This window comes from Trichoderma virens (genome assembly GCF_000170995.1).
Source record: "Trichoderma virens Gv29-8 chromosome Unknown TRIVIscaffold_90, whole genome shotgun sequence".
NCBI lineage: Eukaryota > Fungi > Ascomycota > Sordariomycetes > Hypocreales > Hypocreaceae > Trichoderma > Trichoderma virens.
In genome coordinates this window covers 1,128,739-1,151,017 of record NW_014013659.1, presented here as the reverse complement: position 1 = coordinate 1,151,017, position 22,279 = coordinate 1,128,739, and the positions used below count along the sequence as shown (strand labels likewise).

At 48.8% G+C, this 22,279-nt stretch overlaps 6 protein-coding genes across 6 annotated transcripts; 3 read left to right on the top strand and 3 right to left on the bottom strand.

The window, feature by feature from the left end:
* Positions 1 to 1,727: 1,727 nt before the first annotated feature.
* On the top strand, positions 1,728 to 4,223 carry TRIVIDRAFT_210785 (uncharacterized protein; the record flags this gene model as incomplete). Its single annotated transcript, XM_014095420.1, has 3 exons — positions 1,728 to 1,787; positions 2,123 to 3,608; positions 3,680 to 4,223. The coding sequence occupies 3 exons, from the start codon at positions 1,728 to 1,730 to the stop codon at positions 3,706 to 3,708; spliced, it is 1,575 nt and encodes a 524-aa protein (XP_013950895.1).
* Positions 4,224 to 7,834: 3,611 nt separating this feature from the next.
* On the top strand, positions 7,835 to 8,867 carry TRIVIDRAFT_232288 (uncharacterized protein; the record flags this gene model as incomplete). The annotated part of the gene is made up of 4 exons (XM_014095419.1): positions 7,835 to 7,906; positions 7,967 to 8,128; positions 8,197 to 8,349; positions 8,429 to 8,867. 4 exons carry the CDS (start codon positions 7,835 to 7,837, stop codon positions 8,819 to 8,821), a joined length of 780 nt encoding a protein of 259 aa, XP_013950894.1.
* On the bottom strand, positions 8,775 to 10,959 carry TRIVIDRAFT_195591 (uncharacterized protein; the record flags this gene model as incomplete). Its single annotated transcript, XM_014095418.1, has 6 exons — positions 8,775 to 8,867; positions 9,387 to 9,461; positions 9,523 to 9,895; positions 9,956 to 10,394; positions 10,473 to 10,658; positions 10,797 to 10,959. The coding sequence occupies 6 exons, from the start codon at positions 10,957 to 10,959 to the stop codon at positions 8,775 to 8,777; spliced, it is 1,329 nt and encodes a 442-aa protein (XP_013950893.1).
* A 1,103-nt stretch (positions 10,960 to 12,062) lies between these two features.
* Positions 12,063 to 13,178, bottom strand: TRIVIDRAFT_161957 (uncharacterized protein; the record flags this gene model as incomplete). The annotated part of the gene is made up of 1 exon (XM_014095417.1): positions 12,063 to 13,178. A coding segment is annotated over one exon (1,116 nt), but the record flags the coding sequence as incomplete, so codon positions are not given.
* A 3,005-nt stretch (positions 13,179 to 16,183) lies between these two features.
* TRIVIDRAFT_116445 (uncharacterized protein) lies at positions 16,184 to 17,655 on the top strand (the record flags this gene model as incomplete). Its single annotated transcript, XM_014095416.2, has 2 exons — positions 16,184 to 16,560; positions 16,641 to 17,655. Coding segments are annotated over 2 exons (1,392 nt in total), but the record flags the coding sequence as incomplete, so codon positions are not given.
* Positions 17,656 to 19,149: 1,494 nt separating this feature from the next.
* TRIVIDRAFT_65553 (uncharacterized protein) lies at positions 19,150 to 21,223 on the bottom strand (the record flags this gene model as incomplete). The annotated part of the gene is made up of 6 exons (XM_014095415.1): positions 19,150 to 19,356; positions 19,577 to 19,594; positions 19,752 to 19,909; positions 20,613 to 20,634; positions 20,705 to 21,138; positions 21,181 to 21,223. 6 exons carry the CDS (start codon positions 21,221 to 21,223, stop codon positions 19,150 to 19,152), a joined length of 882 nt encoding a protein of 293 aa, XP_013950890.1.
* Positions 21,224 to 22,279: the final 1,056 nt, after the last annotated feature.

The following is a 22,279-nucleotide window of genomic DNA, read 5'->3' as shown; positions in this document are numbered from 1 at the left end:
ATCAAACTATTAAAACGCAGGAATATCACATGTATCCCCGACTTCGTACCAAGTGCCATGGTGGAAGCCCCTGTCACCAGCCTGATTCTTAACGAATTTGTTACTATAACCAAGGGTATCTCCCCCTAGGTAGAATAGATCAGTGCTTCAACGCTACGAAGTGCTGGAGCCAAGATAGAGACAGCAAATTGCATCGTTTGACTAGTGTTTGCACCAAGACGCTGAGTGTTCACTTGCTCAACTTCTCGATAAGCCTTAAGTCAGTCGCTACCCACACTCTATTGAACGCACATCTTCTGACAAATGGCGAAACACAGCCTACTGATTCCTATGGAATAATGCATGTAAGCCTAACGTGGACATCATAACGACCAGGCCTTTTTTTTTTTTTTTTTAACACGGCTACAGTGCCTGACTGGTTGCATGCGGGGGTCAAGCAGGGATACTCGAGAATCCAGCCGTAGCTGAAGTATAGAAGAGGCCGGTACACCACTCGGCGCATGTTGCATTTGTTGGCTTTGTATGACCACTTTGTCCGTCTATGCCTATCTCTATCACGGTCCAATTCTCGGTTATCGTACCCCCTTTCAACTCAACGCACTATCTTGTCTAGCTATATAAAGTTTAAACCTGTCCGTTAGGGAGAGAGCTCTCTGTTTTCTGAGGCAAGATTTCATTTCAATAAAGTATAATTGGGTCGACAGTTGTTATAATCGCCTCAATATGGCTATCACCGCCTCAGATTAAATTACTACAGTTAAATCCTAGAGTTAGTTAGTAGGCTGACCGGTCGCAGAGTGTTCATCAGGGTGATGGAATCGCAAACTTCATATAAAATATAAAAAGCATTTTTCAGCATCTCAAGTTAGCTATCCAGCATCTCAACAATACAAGGAGTTCAGATGTCATAATATGACGCGGAGGAATATCTTTTATAACTATCATATAAGTGTGCATAGTAGATAAACAGTTCCTTAAGTACCTATCTACTACTACTATTATTATCACTACTTTCTGTTAATATTACTACATAGGTAGGTACTCTCTGCAACTATACTATCAATATTCCTCTAGTATTTGTTATCACCACTACTTAGGTATGAGCTTTAAATTCGAGACACGGGATGCTGGGGGCGGGACCAAACAATGTGGTTCAAAACCACCACGTTGCCTTTGCCACTGTCACGAGATTCTGTATCCTTCTCTCTTACCATAAGGCATTCTGGGCAGGTACTTGGCGAGTACTCTTGTTATTCCAGATAGCGGCTTCCTTGAGATTGAAATTATCTCTATATCGGGTATGTAGATATACGCCCCGGTGACAAGTCAGTGATATGGTGCGAAATTCACTATGGCGCACAAGCGATGTGAATTTTCAACTTCACCACTTCGAGGGGCAGGTATCACAATCGCATGCTTGTTCTCGAAATAGGGATCTAGTATCATTATTACTGCTGCTGGCCGCTGTGAGCTTTCTGAGATTGATGAAGCCCAGTTGCATTCTAATTGAAATATTTCTATTTTATCACTTCCCGGTACAAGGTAACGATAGAGCTGACGGGAATCTGCTCACTGGCCCTACTGACAGCTTCAGGCATGTACATTTTAGCCACTCGAGAAATCCTTGATCTTGTAGAGCAATAATTTCTTGGCTCACATAGCCAAGTTCACAATACCTTGAGGAGAAAACGGTGTAATAGGAGCGTGCTGATTTACCCAACCCCACCATGATGAGTAACAGATTGCTGGACATGGTTGCAAGTATTCATGTTATCAGCGTTATCCAGGTCATGGCTCAAAGCTTGTCAACTCAAGATCCAATATATTCATTCGTAGCTAGAAATCGCTATCGAGGCACTACACACCATACCAGTTTGTGATGCCCAATTCCAGCTATTTCGCTGCGGTGGTGCCCAATGTTCCATGCGGCTTGAATATCTGCTTCTAATTTGTCTGGCTGTTGATCTCGTGATTATGGCCTTGGGCTCCAATTTAGCATGCCTACAAGTATTTCAACCCCATCAATGCACACGAAACATCAATGCATCGACAATTGGCACGCCTACTAATGATCCCAAGCAATGGATAGTCGCATTATTTCTTCTAATACATTCGGAAATAGCGTTCAGATTCATCAGGGAGACGTCTATTACACTTCTGGTCTGTCACGCCTATCCTGTTCCTACGTGTACTTAGATGGACGCAATTCGCTAATTCTCGCCAAGATGCAGAATCCCCTCAAAGCAAAGTTAAAGCCTGCCGAGATGCGTTGTTTCTTGCAGACCCAATCGTCGATCGGGAAATTCTCAAAAGCACAAAAGGCCAAAGGACTGCCGGCACCTGTGAATGGATCAGAGACAATGAAGCCTACCGATCTTGGCTGAATGGTGGCTCCCAATGTCTCTGGATTTCTGGTGGCCCTGGCAAGGGGAAAACAATGCTTTCTATCTTTCTAACCGAAGAACTCGAAAGACGCACCCAAGAAACCGAGACCGCAGAGCTGCTTTTGTTCTACTTTTGTACTGCAGACGAGAAACATAACAACGCCGTGGCTATTCTTAGGGGTTTGGCGTATCAGCTGGTCAGCAAGCGCCCAAGCTTGGCCAACCATGTCTTGTCAGACTTTGAAAGTCCCAAGAAAACCGAAGAAACGCTAAAGTCTCCAAGTGCTCTCTGGATCACATTGGAAAAACTCCTACAAGCTCCCAACCTTGGCACGGTCTTCTGTATCCTCGACGGACTTGATGAATGCGATAACGATTCATCAACACTGCTAATTGGCAAATTTTATGAATACTTTTCGGAGAGTTCAAACATAAGTGGTGGGCAGTTCAAATTAGCCATTATTAGTCGGAAGATTGATAGGCTGGATGCATTTCCTCAGATAAAACTGGATCCTGACAATGACGAACATGTCAAAGGCGACATTCGACATTACATCGCCAGCAGCGTCCAAAGACTAGAATGGATACAAGGCTTCAATGATATTCGCGAGAGTCTCGAGGCCATCCTTCTAAATCGATCCCAAGGCACATTCCTATGGGTCGGCTTCGTTATGGAAGAGCTATCGAAAAAAAGGACCTGTACCGAAATCATGGAAGCTTTAGACGGTATTCCTCGAGGGCTGCATGCAATTTATGGCCGAATGTTGATGCAGATTGAAGCTAGTCGGCGACCCATCATCATCGACATCTTACGATGGGTTACTCTGGCCGTCCGGCCTCTGACATTACATGAATTGATGGCAGTCATCCATATCCCGTCTACTGGGAAAACGAGTAATGATCAGGCCATTCTAGATTATATCACTCTATGCGGGCATATTCTCACAGTTCATAACCAGCAAGTCAGCCTGATCCACCAATCAGCGAGGGACTACTTATTGCAAAAGAGCGCTGACGGCGACCCAATACTTGAGGAGTTTCAGATTACAGCGGAAGAAACGCATGCTAGACTCGCAGAAATGTGTCTTGACTGTCTCGAGAAGAGCGATTTACGCTATACATCTCTAGATACAAAGGATGTCTTAGTTCTACAGAAGTCTCCTCTATTACACTACGCCGTACAGCACTGGCCAGAACATGCAAGGCGGTGTTCAGATGCGGATAGTGAGAACTTATTAAGGCTTTCAAGAGCCTTCTTCCAAGAGAAATCTACTGTGCGGATGCACTGGTGGCAGAGCTACAGAGCAACGGGAAAATTCTTTGATTTTCTCCACTTGGACATCCTCGATCCAGCTTTATTACACATTGCCTCTCACTTCGGGATCCGTATATTGGTTCGGAAGCTGCTTACGAAGAATGCTTGGTACAACTGGTTTTCAAGTTTTATCCTCGGAAAACCTCTCGCCGTAAATCAATTGAAGGGTCCAGATGGCAGCACAGCCCTAAGCATAGCTGCCAGTGAAGGCCATTTAACAACTGTGCAGCTACTGATTTCAAAAGGCGCTGATGTTAAAGATATTGGTGCGCTGAGAGAGGCTATCCACGGAAGCCACAGCCCAGCTATTGTGGAGCTACTGCTTGCAAATGGCGCTGATGATGAAAATGACGAGGCGCTGAAATGGGCTGCTGGCAGAGGCCATAAGGCTATTGTGCAGCTTCTAATTGCAAAGGGCGCTGATAATGGCGAGGCGCTGGAGTGGGCTGCTGACGGAGGCCATATAGCTATTGTGCAGCTTCTAATTGCAAAAGGCGCCAATGTCAAAAATACAGGTAATAGTGCGTTGAGAAAGGCTGCTGGAGGAGGTCACATGGCTATTGTACAGCTTCTGATTGCAAAGGGCGCTGATGTTAAAAAAAGCGAGGCGCTGAAATATGCTGCCAGCAGAGGCCATATGGCTATTATGCAGCTTCTAATTGCAAATGGCGCTGATGATAAAGATGGCGAGGTGCTGGATTGGGCTGCCGAAGGAGGCCATATAGCTGCTGTGCAGCTACTGATTGCAAAAGGCGCTGATGTCAAAAATAGTTATGCACTGGTAAAGGCTGCCGACAGAGGCCATATGGCTATTATGGAGCTACTGATTGCAAATGGCGCTGATGATAAAGATGGCGAGGCGGTGGACATAGCTGCCGAAGGAGGCCATATAGCTGCTGTGCACCTACTGATTGCAAATGGCGCTAATGTTAAAAATACCCGCGGTAGTCATGCGCTGGGAGTGGCTATCTGCAGAGGCAACATGGCTGTTGTGGAACTACTGCTTGCAAATGGCGCCATGGCTGATTACTACGGTGCCACGTCAAAAGTCACGACTCGACGCAAAAACGCACCAAAACATAAAGTGAGACGTTATCCAGTACCCCAAAATCATTATCCAACACCCTGAGTACCTGCGCGCACTATGGCAGGCTCATAGAGGAGCAAAGTACTGTCGGGCGGATGACTCAGTAAAAAATCAATGAGGTTTCTTACGAAAAGGTACTTCTTTAAATATTTAAAATATTACAAATTTACTCCAAATTTTCATTTTCTTCTTAGAAAAAAGAGAGAGAAATATCCTTTATTACTTAAACTACTAAATTCATAAAATAAATTTTTTAAATTTTTTTTTTTATACATGAAACTTCAAAACTTGCTCTAAAGTACAAGCATCTTCTGGTATTTTCCACTAAAAGTTGGGGTGTTGGATAATGATTTTGGGGTGCTGGATAACGTCTCCCTTTTTTTAAGTCAAACTTTGAAAATTTAGTGGATTTTGTATGGCAATTTTCGGTCGAGTCGTGACTTTTGACTCCCCACTGTACATGTATGGCAAGGCGCAACAACTAGCTGCCGACATAGGCTGCGGGGATGTTATGAGGTTATGAGGCTTCCATGTTCTGCTAAAGATGCGTGAAGGCCGGTGATTACTGAGGGAGGCCACTTAATGTTATCTACATGTATTATCCAGTTACCACTTGCACATTGCGCTAATGATAAAGGTATTTGGAGGGTAGGGGAACCTTCAATTCTACAGTGACCTTTTTTTTACCTTAAAAAAAAAAGTGAAAAACTTGGAAGTTCAAGCAGTAATATCTATGGCTAGAATAGGAGAATTTGTGGAATAGCTCTGATAGATACAAATTTATAAGCAGCTTTTAGACGGCTTAAGGGTTATTCGACAGTTATTAAGATTTACTAGCAATATACACAATATTGGTTATTATATAAAAATATCCCTGTACCCGGGTGTTTACATACATGTACATATTATATGTAAATTGGGTGGTGAAGGAGTCGGAGCAGGCAGAGCCGCAGCTGATGTTGGAGTCGAACTCGGAGGTGGGAACACGCCACACAACGGCAACTAATAACGTACATGTACTTGTGGACGATGAGGATGGCGCTGTATTTGCCATTTATGCCGTCCTCGCCGTCTATGCAGCCAGTCGCATACGGCCTTGATCCCATTCATGGCAGCTGCTGCTCTGAGCTAGCTTTGATAGAATGTCGACCTGTCTCCGTTTGACCCTTTTCAACCTTTTCGCCCCTCGGGCCGGCGGTGGGTTCCTAGCCGTGGCCTAGTACTCTGATCCAGAATCACGCTCCGACGGCTCGGTGCGCCACAGCCGTGAGAATGTCGGAGTAACCGGCCGAGGCATCAGCGAGAACAGTGTGTCAATGGAGCCGGTTCACTTTCTAAGCGGCGGGAGGTGCTTCGTCACCTTCTGCTTCCACTTGGGACGTAGGCTTCGAAGCCCATCTCATGAGGTATTGAAGTCATTATTCTCGTATCAAGTCCATACATAGGTACATCAAGTCCTTTGCCCCTTCAAAATTACCAGGTAGTGCGTCATCGACAACGAGGCATACAAGACTTTCTAGCCATGATGAGTGTTTGAGTCACAGGAAATTGTTCAGGCGATGAGATGCATCTGCAGGTAAAGCTCCCATTAGAATTGCCAAATCGATCTGACAGTACATGTAGTTACCAAGATGCTTACCTTGGCATAGGCGAATACGACTCATTGAATGCATGTATCTCGTAATACATGTATCTTTGATCCCTGAAAATGCGGGCGGGGCATCACCATCACCCAGCTGCAGGCTCATCCTGTTTACACCGAAGCATGCTGTGATTGGTTTAGGAATATGGCACCCTGTTGTACGAGTAGTGGCCGAAGAGTTTAGGCTGCAATTTCGCGGAAAATTCGTCGTCGGGACGGTCGCCCATTCCAGCCCTCCCGGCTTGATTCAGTCCCTGCGTTTCCTTTCTCTTCCCGTATCTTGCAATATTTTCCTCAACTTTCAAAGCTGCCAGCTCATTAAGAGAGTATACAGGCAACGAAGCACGCCAAAAAGCTTTGCACAGTTGCAACCCCTCTCTCGCGAACTTCACTGAACGGGGCTATCAATAGGCAGTTGTACATACAGACCTTAACCATCGCAAAATTCTACAACAAAGTGCAGCATTCGAATGCCAGCTGGTCCTCATCAGCAACGGCGTCGGGAACCATTTGAGGCCTATGCGCAGGCCAGTCCCGCCAACTGAAGTCAGAAACGCGCTCTGGTAACCGGTGTGCTCTGCCGAGTATCGACACCTCCTCCACGAGGGCAAACAAATATGTCGGACAATTTAGATTCTCCAGAGTGGAGTGATGCGGGGAGTCCGAAATGGTTATGGGATTGGGGTCTATCTCGTCCACTCATTCCTGAACCGGGCACAGATTTTGACGTTGCCATCATTGAATGTTGGATATATGAAGAGGACGAAGGAGGTCGAACAATGGCGGCAACTAAAAGATATGACATTCTAAAATTTCACTCAGATTCGATGAACTCGTGGTTGAAAAAGCCCAATCCAACCAGAAATGGGCAGAAACCGTCATCTGGTTTCAAGGCAGTGGTGATGCCCTGTCGTAGTGGCGCCATGATTCCTCACTTGACACAGGACCAAATACAGGCCTTCAATACTACTCTCGGACTTCCAAATTTTCATCAGCATTTTAGCTCTCTCAATTCTGGAGCCTGCGGGATGTTCTTGCAGAGTGACAGCAGCTATGGTATCTCCAGTCTCTAGAATACACATCATGCCCTAGAAGTGTACCACCACTAATGGCAAATACGGGTAGTATTCACCATTCAAAGGAATGGTGACACAGCATCGATCGGTTCAGCGCTTCGATACGATCCCCTAACAAATGTGACTCGCGGAGTTATCCATCTTGGCTTAGAAAGGTTTAGGTTGAACGCATTTGCAGAGATGTCTGAACAATTCGTCAAGTGTAGTCATCCTCTCCTCTTACCGCTACTCACCGTCGAGCATACAGTTGAGAGTACTATGGAGCACATGTGGACCAATAGACTGGTCCTACATGAAATAGAAAATCATACGGGACACGGTTTCGGAAAAATGGAAGATGAATCAAATTCGCCAAGTGACTACCGGGCTCTCGTTCGAAAACTAGGTCAAAGTCAAAGTCATGTTTTTTTGGGGTTGTCAACAATAACTGTCTGTCAACTTAAGGCTGAATTTTTACACCAGAAACTACAGCATCTTGATCGCCTATTACCAGAGGAATGCCAGAACAAGCTTAAACTCCCCAGCCGGATGTTGAATGAGCGAATTGAATACCTCTTGAGTAATGTTGAACACGCAAGGGTGTGGGAAGGCGTAAAAGAGCGGATGGAAACACAGCAAACAGTCGTAAGTACGCCAGGGCTTTAATGGCTTAACTGAAATATACCTGGAAAACAGATCTAACCCACGCAAAGCTTTTCAACCTCATTGCCCAATCAGATAACCTTGTCAATATCAGTCTCGCAAAAGACTCCAAAGAAATGGCCGTTGCAAGTAAACAAGATAGCTCTGCTATGAAAATCATAGCTCTGCTCACTACCTTTTTCTTACCAGGTACCTTCATTGCGGTAAGTTTTGTGTTCCCCAACGGTCTAAGAGTTGGGCATCAAGCCACAGACTTATGCCAGATACTGACTGTCTTCGTAGTCATTCTTCGCAATGCCTCTATTTGACTGGTCCGAGCCTTCACTCAACCATGTTACAACTCGTCACTTTTGGGTCTTTTGGGCTGTAACTGGCCCTGTCACATTAGCTACTATGGCAGGTGTTATTGCCTGGGCACTCTGGAACAACCGTCGTGTTGAACTCCTGCAGTCTCGTGCAAGGGAGAGTGTGGGTACCAAGTCTCAAGGAGACAATGGCCAGGACACAGACAAGGAACAATCGACTGGAAATGATTCAAATGAAGGAGGGATCACAAACGAAGATCAAGCACCGAAAAGTGGGACAGATGGGGTGCGAAATCTCAAAAAGTATTCTCTGTTGGGCATACTTAGTCGCCGACGCCGCCGTTCCGGTTCCACCAAAGCCGAGCCGTAGATATTCGAGGTCTCTCAGCGTTGTCAATAAAGCGACTGGCATTCAGCTAGACTCAAATTAGTTATTAATCACCCCCAAACGACTACATGCAGTTTAACTGCTGTAGCGATATGCGGGGGGCTGCTTCAATAGTAATACGCATCCGCTGCTTTTTCTAGACAAGTATCCTACTTTCTCAATCTCCTGGCATTTGATATCAGTAAGTAGGTAACTAGGTACGTAAGTGTATGTAGCTATGTGTGCTGCGCTATATAACATAGGATAAGGAATGCTGGATAGCCACTCCCCAAATAAAGACAGGATGAAGATTTACACTCGAGACATCTCCGAGCTCATCCCCCTTTTCTATTATTATAGATCACCTTGAGAAATTAGGTGCACATTAATTAGGTATTATATCTAAGCAAATACTCCCCCTCTATCCGCTTTTCACAGTGTCCTTCTCTTCAACTCTCTCTACTGGCACTCTTTCTACCTCTTCATCATCATTATCATGAGCCGTAATATCGCTTTCGTGATCCTCTCTTTCTCTTGATGCGGGTTGCTCCTCGTCAACAACTCCTACATCACCAACAGCCGGTTTTCGATCTCGCCGTAAATACCATCTGAAAAAATAGACTAAAACCTGAGCCATGAAGACCTTATCCACGCACTTGTCAGCAAAATAGACACATGTTAAAATGGAGGGTCCTGACGCTTACCTGCTCAATCGTATATAGCAAAACAGGAATCGTGATAAATGCCCTCGTCAAATCATCCGCCTGATTCCACATGGATGTCACCAAGGGAATTCCCAAGCTCGTCGTTTTGGCCGCTCCGCAGAAGCATACGGCAATGGTCTGTTCCTTAGACATCTTCTTAACGGAAACGATGCGCTTGACACGCTCAGACAGGTGAGATTCCTTGACGTGAGGATTAATGTAAGTTGCGAGAAAGGCGGGCGGACGAGCGAGGTAGAAGCAGATGAGAGTGAAGATGATGTAGAGACCGATATTAATGAAGACATTGAAAATGACGTCCTCTTTGGATAGCTTGTAGAGCGCTCCAGTACCGAATGCGCCTGAAAAGGTGGTCCTTTTGTCAAGTCTTTGTCAGTCAAGGAGCAATATTAGACTAGAAAGATGACCAACTTACCATACTAGCAGTATCAGGCAAACGGCCGGCACCTTTCCCAGCATCGTCACCCTCAACACCTTAGCCACGAGATCTCCTTTCCACCACCTTACCGCCTGTCCCACTCCCAGAGGCAGCAAGACGCTCAACCCCAGCTGCTTTGCAACGTTGGCATACATGTCGCCCAGCGTACTCGGGTCTGCGGGCCGCCAGTTGTCGAAGACAGAATCCCGCGGGATGAAGCCATATATCAGAATTGGAGTGAGGAATGAGCCAAGTGTGTTACCGATGACTACAGAGATGACGGCTGCAGCTTCATCCCCTCCGGCTGAGCGTGTCATAACGACATTGGAGGCGATTGTCGTGGGAAGACAGGCTGTAGCAAGCATGCCGAGGATGACGGGGATAGAAGGGGTGCCATGCTTCAGAGCGCCAGCTGCAAGACAGATGTGTACAAAGGCTAGATGTCATATTTTTGTTAGTTTATTACATATAGCAATTATCAGGGGAGGGGGACATATTGGTGGTTTATACTCACCCAGCATGATTACCGGAATAATCACAAAACTGCACCCCTGGACCATGATATGCAGCCTCCAGTTTGTCAAGTTCTGCTTCAGCTTCTCTGGAGGAAGTTGCAGTCCATTGATTAGAAAGATGAGTGCCACAGCACCATAGAGGATGCTATACTCTGATCTAATGACGCCCCCATGCTCTGCGACATCTACATTTTGTTACATAACAAAACGATTAGCTTGCTTTTACCTCACAACACAACCCCTCATCCAATTCCCGGCCTCAAGGCCGATCAGAAAGGGGAATAAACAATACTGCAGAAGAAAAGAACGAAGAGAGAACTCACTTGGGAAAAAACATCCCAGGACACACGCCACGCCAAATCCAATGAGCAACCACTGCGCCGCCACAAACTTGATTCCCGTCCAAATCCACACCAGAGCTTTGTTATCCCTCCAATTACTCCTGTCCGTCGTCGTCACCGTCGCCGTTATTGTCGTAGTAGCCATAGCTCCCAATCACCGTGCTGTAAATATCCAAAAGCAGAATACCCATCCAACGTGAAAATTTTACTGTTCAAAAAGTCATAAAATCATCAAGAGTATGTCAAAATTATAGCCAGCATATTCGAATAATAAAGAAAGAAAAGGGGGGGAAATGAAGAAAGAAAGAAAGAGGAAAGGTCACGATATTAGTCGTAGTTAAAATACCGTGCCGATCGGTCAAATATGTTGAAATCCGAAAGTGTTGCCAACTTTTGAGACACGCAGGAATGCTGCGGGAGCAAATGCGTCTTATTACCGGCCAAGCTGGCGGGTCTCGTCGGCCGATCGCTTGAGATATCTGCCGACACCGCATATTACAATAGCCATAATCGGATTACTGAGGTGGTCGTTGGTGGGATGATGAATGGAATATCTTGTAAGCGTCGCGATAACGGAAAGGGGGCGAGGGTTGGAAAAGCATCAGATCCAAGGGGAACAACGAGCTCTGAGACATGCATACGATGGCGTCACGTCGGCATACCCCGTGCGAAGCATAAAAATGTGAAGATGAGGGCTCTTAGTGCTCGGATAATCGCAATAGTATATTCAATCCAGACCGCTATTAAACAATTCGGCTACTCCTTTGGTCTGAGCTCTTCATAAACTTATACAGTCGGGACATCAGAACAGCATTCACCCTCTGTCACGTCCCTTTTTCCCCCAAGCGACAAACATCTAATCATCCAAGAAAATAAAAAGTCGCTACCTCATCAAAAGGCAGTGTCAAGCAAGGCTAACCCCAACGCCGTGCGATGCCTGTGGTATCAAAATAAACATTCCCCTGAAAAACAAGTTTTGCCGGGATCAAATCGTAATCAAAGAGCCTGCTCTTCTCATGGCGCCTCCATTGGTCGTGAGAATATTAGATGGAAGAATAAATATAAGAAGAAGAAAGAGGCAGTAAATCTTCAAACAAACAAAAAAGGCAATATCATGTTGTCGTTTATGCGACGAGCACGGGTGCTGGCTCCAAAGGCATAGCTGCAATTGACTCGGCAGCGCCGGTGCTACTCGGTGCCGGCGCAATCTCTGGGTCTGGTATTTGTATGTCCAGCTGACGAAAATCATTAGCATTGGTGACCAGAAACCTCGGAGCAAACAGAGGAGCAGAGGAGAGGTCCACTTACAGTCATGTAACCCGTGCGACGGAGCGAAATTAGTTTCGGCGGGAGAACACCTTCTTCAGAGGGCGTGGTCTTCTCTTTTTCTCGATTCCACATTTCTATCCACGCCTCCAAGTGGTTCAATCGAGATTTGATGCCGGTCATACCGAAATCATCCCAAAGCCACCCAGTAACGAGGCCCAAGAATGCGTCAAGCACGTTTCGGGGATTGTAGGGATCAAAGGCTGGTACCAGCTCCTTGTTGAGCTTGTCTATGATGCGCCGGAATTCAGGCTCAGGTATCCCAGCGGGATCCAGGATCTCGGGGTAGAGATTCGAGAAGGTGGGAGCGAGATCACCCTGGAGGAGCCAGTCGCGACGGATTCGGATTATCCGCGTTTTGGCATATTCCGCAGAGTCTGCTGGTACATGGGGGTTTAAGTGAGGGAAGCAAGGGTGCTGCGGTCCCCATGATTCTCCTAAATCTGGCTGGATCTCTTCGCCCATGATTGACGAGTTGGATGACGAAAGAGCGGATCCTATACCATCTCCAATGGATACGTTGGAGAAGCGATGGTGGTCCATTATATCAGGTCCTCGCTCCAGGTCTCTGGAGTAGGACCGCCTCGGTTCCTCATTTTCAGGTAGCATGATGCCTTTTCCCTTGTCAACTTTGGGATTATTGGTGGGTGGCGGCGATTCACTAGTGAAATCGCCGCTAGCTCTCGTCTGGAAATCAAACCGGGTTGGGGAGAGGGTTTGTGAGCGTCTCTCGTCGTACGAAGCCCGGACAGATCCAGGCAAGCTTATCCGTTTGTTATCCGTTGTATTTAGGTCGAACTGAAAGCTGAGGGGTGTCGATGAAGAATGCCGCACCTGTCTGTGCTCGGTGAGGGTCAGCAGGGGATAGTCGCCAGCGCCGGTGACGTTTGGGTCGGCAGTGTCGGTAGACTGATCGAAAGCCGGGTGCTGCAGCGGGACGGGGGCCGCAATCGGACTCGAAGGGCGTCGTTTGTGGGAGGGAGCTCTGGGAGTTGAGTTTGTAGGATTCCACAGGCGGGCGGAGGAAAGGCGTTGAAGGCGAGTCGGGCCCGCGGCCGACGTTGTGAGGCTGCGAAAAAAAGAGTGTTGGTTCCGCTTATGCAAGACGGGATGATGCAGCGACGTAGGTTCCGTCACCTTGGAAGCGTCGGGACGAGGAGGCTGGCGAGAGGCCGAGGCTGAGGCTGGGACAGTGTCTGAGCGAGGGTTTGCCTGCGCGCCTAGGGAGGGCGGGCCGGTTGCAGTTGAAATTGCCTGAAGCTCGTATGAAGCCGTGGGAATGGTGGAAACGGCACGGCCGCTGGGACGACCGCGCTGCAAAGAAATGGCGAGATCGCGTCGGCCCTGGAAGTCGGCGAGACCAGCGCAAAGCTGCTGCCGGATGAAGGCGAGAGAGGCCTTGACTCTGAGAAAATCTGCAGATGCGATAGAGTCGCTGCGGCAGAAAATTCAGACGCTTCCGCGGTGGCCGTCGAGCGCAATGCTGAGTTGGAAATACACAGCCGGAGAGGTGCTGAGAATGGTTTGGCGTTGAAGCCGTACTCGTATCGGCTAATCAGGGGCGCGCGCTCGAACGGGTTAGTGCGGGTGGTTAAATCTCTTGCGCGGCGGCTGTTGCGTGATTGCATATTTATCGATTTGGCAGTGTGCGATAAGGCATAAGATTGGGTAGGCGGTGGAAGACGCTGGGGGAGGGCAGTCTTTTAAATGCACATTGCTGCGGTTACAAACAACAATCCGAAGTCAAGGGGGTTCTAAAATAAAAATACGGAGAAAAAAGAAAAAGAAAGGGAAAGCGAGAAAGAATGGGAGAAGAAAAAGGAATTATAGCTACTTGGCCGGAACCCGTGGATCGGAGGAAGAGAGGGTCTGTGGCCTGGGCCTGGGAGCCGTCTTACCTTTATCTGCGTTTGATGCTTGTTTGCTCGCCAATGCACAAACCACTAACACGCCTTTGTCCTGACGATCCATGCAGCATCTCAAGTGCAAGCAGCCGTGCTTACATGCTTGCCTGGTCCGCTGCGAGTGAGCTCTAGCTGGGAGAATGCGGCATGGTTTCGGGATACCGCGTAGGTGGCGCTCAGCATCAGGCGAAGCTGAGCCGTTAGACTTAATTTTGCACTGTCAAGGGTCATTTATTGTAATGGATCTTGTGACGATAACCCAACCGCAGAATATTCCATGATGGGATTGAGCTGCTATTCTAAGGATCAGACCCATGGCAAACAGAAATTTGCATCGTCGCTCACGGCAATCCCGAAGATCTAGAGGCACGCATAATATGGACGGACAATGCACAGGAGATCAATTGGATTCCCATCATGCCACTCTCACTAGCAGATTCGCTCCTGAATGTGGCTTACAGGAGCATATGCAATAGTATGTTAGGGCTATTGACCCCTTTGACAGCCCTCTCTGCTAACCTCCTGACTTGATGCATGGAGGCGTTTCTAGCTTAGTCTCACTTCCGTCTGAAGAAACAACTCTGTCACATACTGTTCACTCGTGGCTTTTCATCCGACGCCGCAGAATTAGGCTCTCTGGGGAATAGTAGGCCATCCACAAGCAGGCTGTTGAATAAATAGCAAGAATAGTAGCAGCCGCTTTGTGTCGTCAGCTTCAATTGCAGCAGCAACAATGGCGCCAGGGGCCATCCCGGGCAATTCTATCGGGTCTCACCGGCCAGGCCCCATGCGGAGAAGCAACTGAAAGATCGTAAACCCCTTCAGCTTGTCGTCGATCTAGCAGCAATCCCGAATAATAGGGGCTGAACGAACCGTGCACTCCCATATTGCACGGGCCGCTGTCACAGTTGTTCCCCGGTGACAAATGCCAGCTAGCCGCCAAGGCACGGGACAGGGGCCAGCACTCAATCAAAGTCTCCTGTTGCCGCTGCCCAGACCAAGGTTAGAATCGGATTTCTGGAGATTGCCCTGCCTGTTCACATTGCGGCGATAGGAAATTATGCAATGCGCACTCGTGAGATGACGTAGGCGACGATCTGCAGAGTTGTCCAGAGCTGGGAGGCGGGGCGAGATCTAGGCTGGCCTTCATTTCTGGGAACTGACTTGTCAGCCCGCAGCCGTTTGTAGCTTTCTGAAGGAAATGAGATGAGCGGTGTTGGGCCGAAAGATGGAATACAAGCATTTCTGATCTAAATCGTCCCATCTACGGTGATTTATACGTACTTAAATTTGCAGAGGTTGTGCTCTTGAATGCGGAGTAGTAGCATTGTCATTGCTGCAGGGCACATCGTGAGGTCAGATGACTGATGCCGCTTGAAACAGTGCGAAATGATGTTAGATGCCTTTAGGTGAGCGATAAGTCGCTACCGAGTCAGAGATGCTAGGAAACCGGGTAACCACTCAAGATAGTGACGGTGAATTGGTTACATGATCATTCCATTCATGTCATCAATGGCGCTCTTGGCGCGGAGCGTTTCGTCCAGATTTGATCCAGTGGAGACTCCTTTGCCGTGTCATGTTGCGCCCCAGTATTGACTGTTGCTAGGAATGCAAAAATATCACTGCGGGAAACCATGCATAAATGGGCTTGTTTATTAAATCTTTGGAGCAACATCCTGATCAACGCGCATGGGGCATATAAGTCGGGATGACATTTTATATCAACTCTATCTTGGAGCTTCAAACCCACCGCCGCCAGTCAGTGACATTTTGCTGCGGCCCGCCACCACATCAACTGCCAAAACCAGCACAAGCCCGCTGTACCCCAGATTCTAGCCGGCCCTGCCATGCGGGAGCGCTAGCCCGTAGCAGGGAAGCCGCTGGAGCGTCCACTGACATCTGCTAACAGCGGCCTCGAATTCCAGTTGACGTAATGACTGGACGCTGCGTCGCTGCCCACCATCCTCTTCCCTTCCTCCCTGCTACCTGTCCAATGACCCTCTGCTGACATCCTGCACAACCGTGCATATCCTAACCATGTCGGCGGCAGCAATGCCAGACGACGGCCGTCAGGCCTCGACCGCTTCATCTTCAGCTCGGCCCGGACTCGCCGCCAGCTCCGGCATCAGCCTCGGCCACGGTGTCGGAAACAACAGCAATGCTGCTCCTGGACACTTCATCCGCCGTTCCAAGACCCTCGACGAGCCCCCGATGAGATCCGGATCCATGTCGCGACACTTTTCTTCAGATTCGTCGTCCGAGGCGCCTCCGCGCAGGAGCTCCAACTTTTCGGAATACAGCCTAAATGAGGCACGCGACATCCTCAACCCCCGGCCGCACGCTCATGGCGAGCTCTCCCATCACGAATCATCACCGCTAGCCTCTCTATCTCTGGCCTTTGCCCTTCTGCCTGCCATCGCTGGCGTTCTGTTTCAGAATGGCACATCTGTTGTCACCGACATTATGCTCTTGGGCCTCGCCGCCATCTTCCTTCACTGGTCGGTGACGCAGCCTTGGTACGTAGTGGCGTAGCTATCGCGTCCATCACGCCCTATACAATGGGAATCACAATAACAGGACTCATACTCTACTGTAGGCAATGGTATCACGCGGCGCAGGAAGTCCGTACTCTTGAGGAGCATTCGATCAGTATATCGCTTGAATCAGACAGTGATCTCGACTCTCAGGCCAAAGCTCCGAGTACTAGCACCCCCCTGGACGATGTTCCCGAAGAGCGAGAGGGAGATAAAGTAGATGATTCCAACTCAGAGAAGAGGGAAACTCGGGAGAAACAGGCAACGGCACAGCAACAGGCTGCTCTGAAGGAGCTATATCGCCACGAAAGTCTTGCTCTCGCATCCTGCTTCGTATTACCAATGCTTAGCGCATATCTCCTACATTATATCAGAGGCCAGCTGAGTCGGCCGTCTGAGGGACTCGTTTCCAACTTCAACCTAACAATTTTCCTGATGGCAGCTGAGCTGCGTGTGCTGTCACATATAATCACACTGGTCCAGTCTCGGACGCTGCATCTTCAGAAAATAGTACACGATAGTCCGTTTGGTCAGCAACCCGGGACTGAAACGCTACTTGAGGAGATGCTCAGAAGATTGGAGAGGCTTGAGACTCTTTCAACGTCTCAGGGCAACACGCTCGCCGGGCACGGAGAGTCTTTGGGTACGACCACGGCGACAGTGAGCCGAGACGTGAGGAATGCTATCCAGCCAGAGCTGGATGCTCTGAATCGAGCCGTAAGGCGGTATGAGAAGAAGGCAACACTCTTGCAGCTACAAACAGAGGCTAGGTTCTCTCAGATGCACGCACGACTGGAAGATGCCATATCTTTAGCAGCTGCGGCAGCTAAAAACTCGAATCGACAGCAGAATATACTCCCGTGGCTGTGGAAGTTAGTTGTGACGGTAGCAACATTTCCTTTCAAAGCTTTCTTGGAAATACTCGCGCTGCCGTTGAGGCCTATAGTCGCATTTGCAAACAGAAATAAACAGCCATCTACCAACCTTCGGGTACCTCGAAGCAAGCCGGGAAAGCCAGCAGCAGCAGCAGTAAAATATAACGGCGATCGAGTGCTGCCGAGAATAATCAAGAAATGAGGCCGTTCTAATCTTGTCGCTTTTTTTTCCTACTGTTTTTTTAAGGCTTGCAGAGATTCATTATCGGCAAGCAATGGTACAACAGACTGGTCAACGGCTGTATTTGAATGACGATGGAAATTATTGGCATTACGCATGTACATCATTAAATGAGATACCTGATAGCATTGGCTTTTGGAAATCATCACTACTACAATAGAGTTTGATTCTGAAACGCTTACCCTGCAAGTGACGATTGATAAGCGGCGGTCCATCTTAAGCCAGAATAAACTTCATCGCCTGCATGCTTGGCTGTTTAATACCAACCTAATTCTTTGCGGGTGTCTCGCTTGTGGCGTTAACTGGTTCTCGTTCCCGTTCAAGCGTTACTTTGAGCTCGAGATGAAGCTCTCCACGATGTCTCGCCTTTGACGGGTAGACGGAGTAATTACAGCAAATTATCAGATGTCATATTGCAATAGGCACATTAACTAAACAAAGACAATGCAAATCATTATCGCGTAGCGCACGTGTGCCTGAAAAGGCCCTTTTGGGTTATGCAAATCATTATTTCGGTCCAAAATTCGGGAGAGCTACAGGGGCGCGAGAAGGTAGTGCGACCACACGGCGATGGCTTCATTTGTCATGTGAGGTGCCTGCGCTCATAATCACCCCAGGAACGGGAAATAAAATGCCTTTTGAGTTTGAGAATTGCGTATCACGAGATACTATTTGTTTAGTATTGCTATGCGAAGCGGCCAGATGCAATTGCCCGTGCCACGATACACTTTGAATCTGAATAGGTAGCTCGGAGCTGAGCTTCCAGTCCTCTAGGGCCATGCACTTACATACGAGCAGACGATGACTGTAGTTCTGGTCGACCAGTAAAATCGCGTCCATAGCTTTTCTCTTCTCCTATTTCATCTTGGCAGAGCTTGCTCATACGAGTATGCCAACCGATGCTCTGCATATATGGCTACGTTTTCCGAGTGCCACTTACAGTGCTTAGGTTCACTTCACTTCACCATTGGATGATTGTGCATTCGTATGCCATTTCCCTCAACAGTAGGCGTTGCCTTGGCACCGGAGCTGAATCTTTGTGTTATGTTCACACCGCTTCCAGGGCTGAACACGATTCTGATGCTGCAAAGAAAAGCATGCGGTGCCCAATACAGTTTTCGCGTCTTCCACTATAGCAGGTAAAGCTGGAAGTGGAAAACGGTGTGTGTATCGTCATATTGCTTGTAAGTGGAACTAATGCGGCGTAGCACAAACTCCCATTTGTCCACGCATGGTAAGGTTTCACTATCGACGGAGAAGCGCACCCAAATTGATCACTGAGGAACCGAGCAAAGTCTAAAAGCACCGATTTGCAGCTGCAAGATCGCGAAAATAAAACGGGTTTCATGGGCGGCACTGGCCAGAACGTGGGAATAGGCTCTCTTGTGTTGTGCGCCGTGACGAGCCAGTCATCTGTCGATATCGAGTCACGCCAGCGGAGTGGATCTTTTAATTTCAGAGCACAATGTAGCGTGGCGCAAGGGACGGCATGAATGCTGGCTGTGTCTTGGGCCCAGCAATCCATTGCGGAACAAGAAGAGAGTTTGGAGTAGTACCGGCTATAGTCGTTGATTGATAATGCCGTTCCTTTTTCATGTGGTTCTGCCAGGAGAGAGGCTGATTAGGCCTGTTATTCCGTGCATGTGCTCTGGATATCCCTGGCTGCAGAAGATTGTTGTTCATGCTACGCGACCATCGTATCATGCAAGGGATATGCGTAGTTACGTATACTCGTACAAGGACGAGTGTTGATGAGCACGATCAGCTGTGGCTGGCTGAGAACTCCACGGTACGAGTATATGGAACACGCATGCGGCCTTTCGAGGCAGTGTTGCCTTTCCTTTTGTACGCTGAAGAAAGTGGTGAGCGCGGACAGACATACAGCGGTGAATATGTCTGTCTGTGATGTAACAGTGTGAATCAGGATTCGGCTCGTCTTATCGGGACTCCGTAGCCGCTGGAGACGCCATGAGACTTGGATGCCACCACATCCGACAAGGAAATGCCTGGTCAGACAACTCGACAACTCTTGAACCTTGCATTGCAGTGTTTCGCACCTGGCCACTGCCAAGGCAATGGGTGGTCAGCAGCTTCTCCGCCCCCGACTGCGATGCCAGGATATTCAGTGCCAAAGATGCTCTTTGGCTCGCACAGCTCTCCGTAAGGTGCTGATAGGATGATGATGCATTGGTGGCGTCTTTTGCGTAGGGATGCACTGCAAGGGAGAAGTTCAGCTTCATTTTTGCTTTTTGCTAGCAGTACGAAATACGGGGTACGTGCCGCAGTGCGTAGGATTCGAGGGGCGAGCCAATGGCTGATCATTCGCCATATGCAAGGGAGAGTATCATGAGATACGGAGCACGGTTGACAATTGGATTGCTGCCAAGTAATAGGCGATGAGCTGCTGTGTGGATTGAATAGGGACCAATGTTATGCCCGGCACAGCTTGATAGGTAGGCACAACGCCTGAGATCTTGACTTGGTGGAAATGAGACCGGAGATCTCGGGTACACGGATCACTCCTGGTTGGACTCAGTCACTGAATTCAGAAATAACATGTATCAACCCTTGGAATTCTCCGGCAAATGGTCCGTAAGGGAGATGGCTCCTTGAGATTTTAGCCGTCTACCTAGGCGGCTGCCGTGCAGCAACACAGCGAGACACTTTAGGCCCTCGTACTCGTGCGGCGTCTTGTACCGAGTGCCGCTGGGCCTTGTTTTAGGCAGGAGATGATCGCACAAAGACGGTGGATGACGAGGCGGCGTTGGTGGTGCGATTAATCTAACGGCACATCACAAACGGGCTGATCTATGCCATCCTAGCCATTGACTGCCAAGTTGTTTGCTTGGAATCACATGCACGAGCATCTGGGCGAGGGATGAGCACTTACCAATCAAATACAGTAGTCGTGGACGTACTGACGAATGAAGGCCCAGGTGTCTATAGTATGAAAGGTAACATGGAATAATCTCCAGCATTTACAAGCTCTGTTTTGCGGCCTCAACCGCACCAAGTTCTTCTTTCGAACCCAGCCAAGCCAGCCAAGCGGTGGCGCATCACACGGGGTTTTGGCTTCCATCCTGGCTGGCTGAAAGCGGATGGCACCGCGCCCGGCTTGCTGCCAGCCTTGGCGTCTTTTGGCGCAAGGGGCAGTAGCTGAACAACCCCGCTCGGCCAGAGCTCTTTCCTGTCCGTCCCTGGCAACCTGGGCCGGACGGAGTAGCACAGGCCAGGTACCACTGGGGGCACTAAATACCACTAGTGCCCAGCACTTGCGGTAGAGCTTGCGGTAGCAGGGGGCGCCGGAGGTACTTGCGGGTACCTGATGCAATGAGATCGGCCAGGTTCCTGCATGCATCTCTGCCGGAAGCCGCATCTGGCCCCTGCGCGCCCGCTCGCTCTTGCAATCTTGGGTACTGGCACTGGAAGCTCTGCTGGGAGGACCTCTTGCCTGGCAGTTGCCAGTATACAGCATACAGTACGTACCTCGACTCCAAGGCTGAGTGAACTTCCATGTCCAATCGATCATCTTGCTCTCCTCTCTTAGCTCCTCACACCAAACGGCACCAAAATGCCACCAGGCGTCATCGATGGGTGCTAATGCGTCCTAATGCTCCCTTCGGACTCTCATCAACTTATTCTCACGCCCATGTACGAAGTACGAGTACTTGCGTCTGCACCACAGCGTCACGCCCTTGGTGGTACCGCCCAGAGCTCTGCTCTCTACTTCTTCTCTCCACCTGCCCTGCATCCACCGCCGCAGCCGGGAAATTGGCCCAACAGCCACGCGCCATGGCAGATGCCCGCTCACCAACCAGCTAGAAGCTACTAGCAGCTTTCAATTCTCACGATGGACCCGCCTTGCAGCATGGCCCGCGATTCCGGGTTTGACTTTGGGACCGTCCGTCAGAGATACAGGGAACAGAGCCATCGATGGACGAGGACAAGCATGTGCCACGCTTCCAAGGCGTACCAAGTACTGCCAGAACCGCAAGCACTAGGCATGTGGCCAAATGCCGTGCCGATGGAACTCATGCTGGCCGCATGCAGGTATTACCAGACCAAACTATTGGGCCGGAGGGGGAAGAGAAAAAAATGTGATGCCCGTTGCTTTTTGGCCACCAACCTGCCCCGTCCTCCTTCCCTCTCTCGCTTGGTGTTTTCATGTCTCACCCGATTTTTCATGGTTATTTGACCGTCTCCCCCCATTGTGTACTCAAGTGGCCTGCCTCCTGATGCAGATGAGACATCATTATTCAGTCTCTTGGTGCTCCTACACCAATCCCCTACCGCCGCTACCATACGTGTCTCAGCCCGCGCCAACTAGACCCGGGTGTAGACTCGCAAACGTATTAACCCTACCTGGAGGCAATTTTTCTTTCTTTTCCGTGTAATTACCTGAGCCTGTCGATACACTCTTTCGTGATTTTGCTCTTTCGCTTCATTCCAAGCAAATCTTTCCTCACCCATCATCACCACACCTGGTAGTTCTTGGATAATGCTCTATGAGCTGGCAAATATAACCGGAAGCCATTTCTGATCCTAGAAGCTTCGGTATTCACCGCTGGCGGTACTCATACTCGGG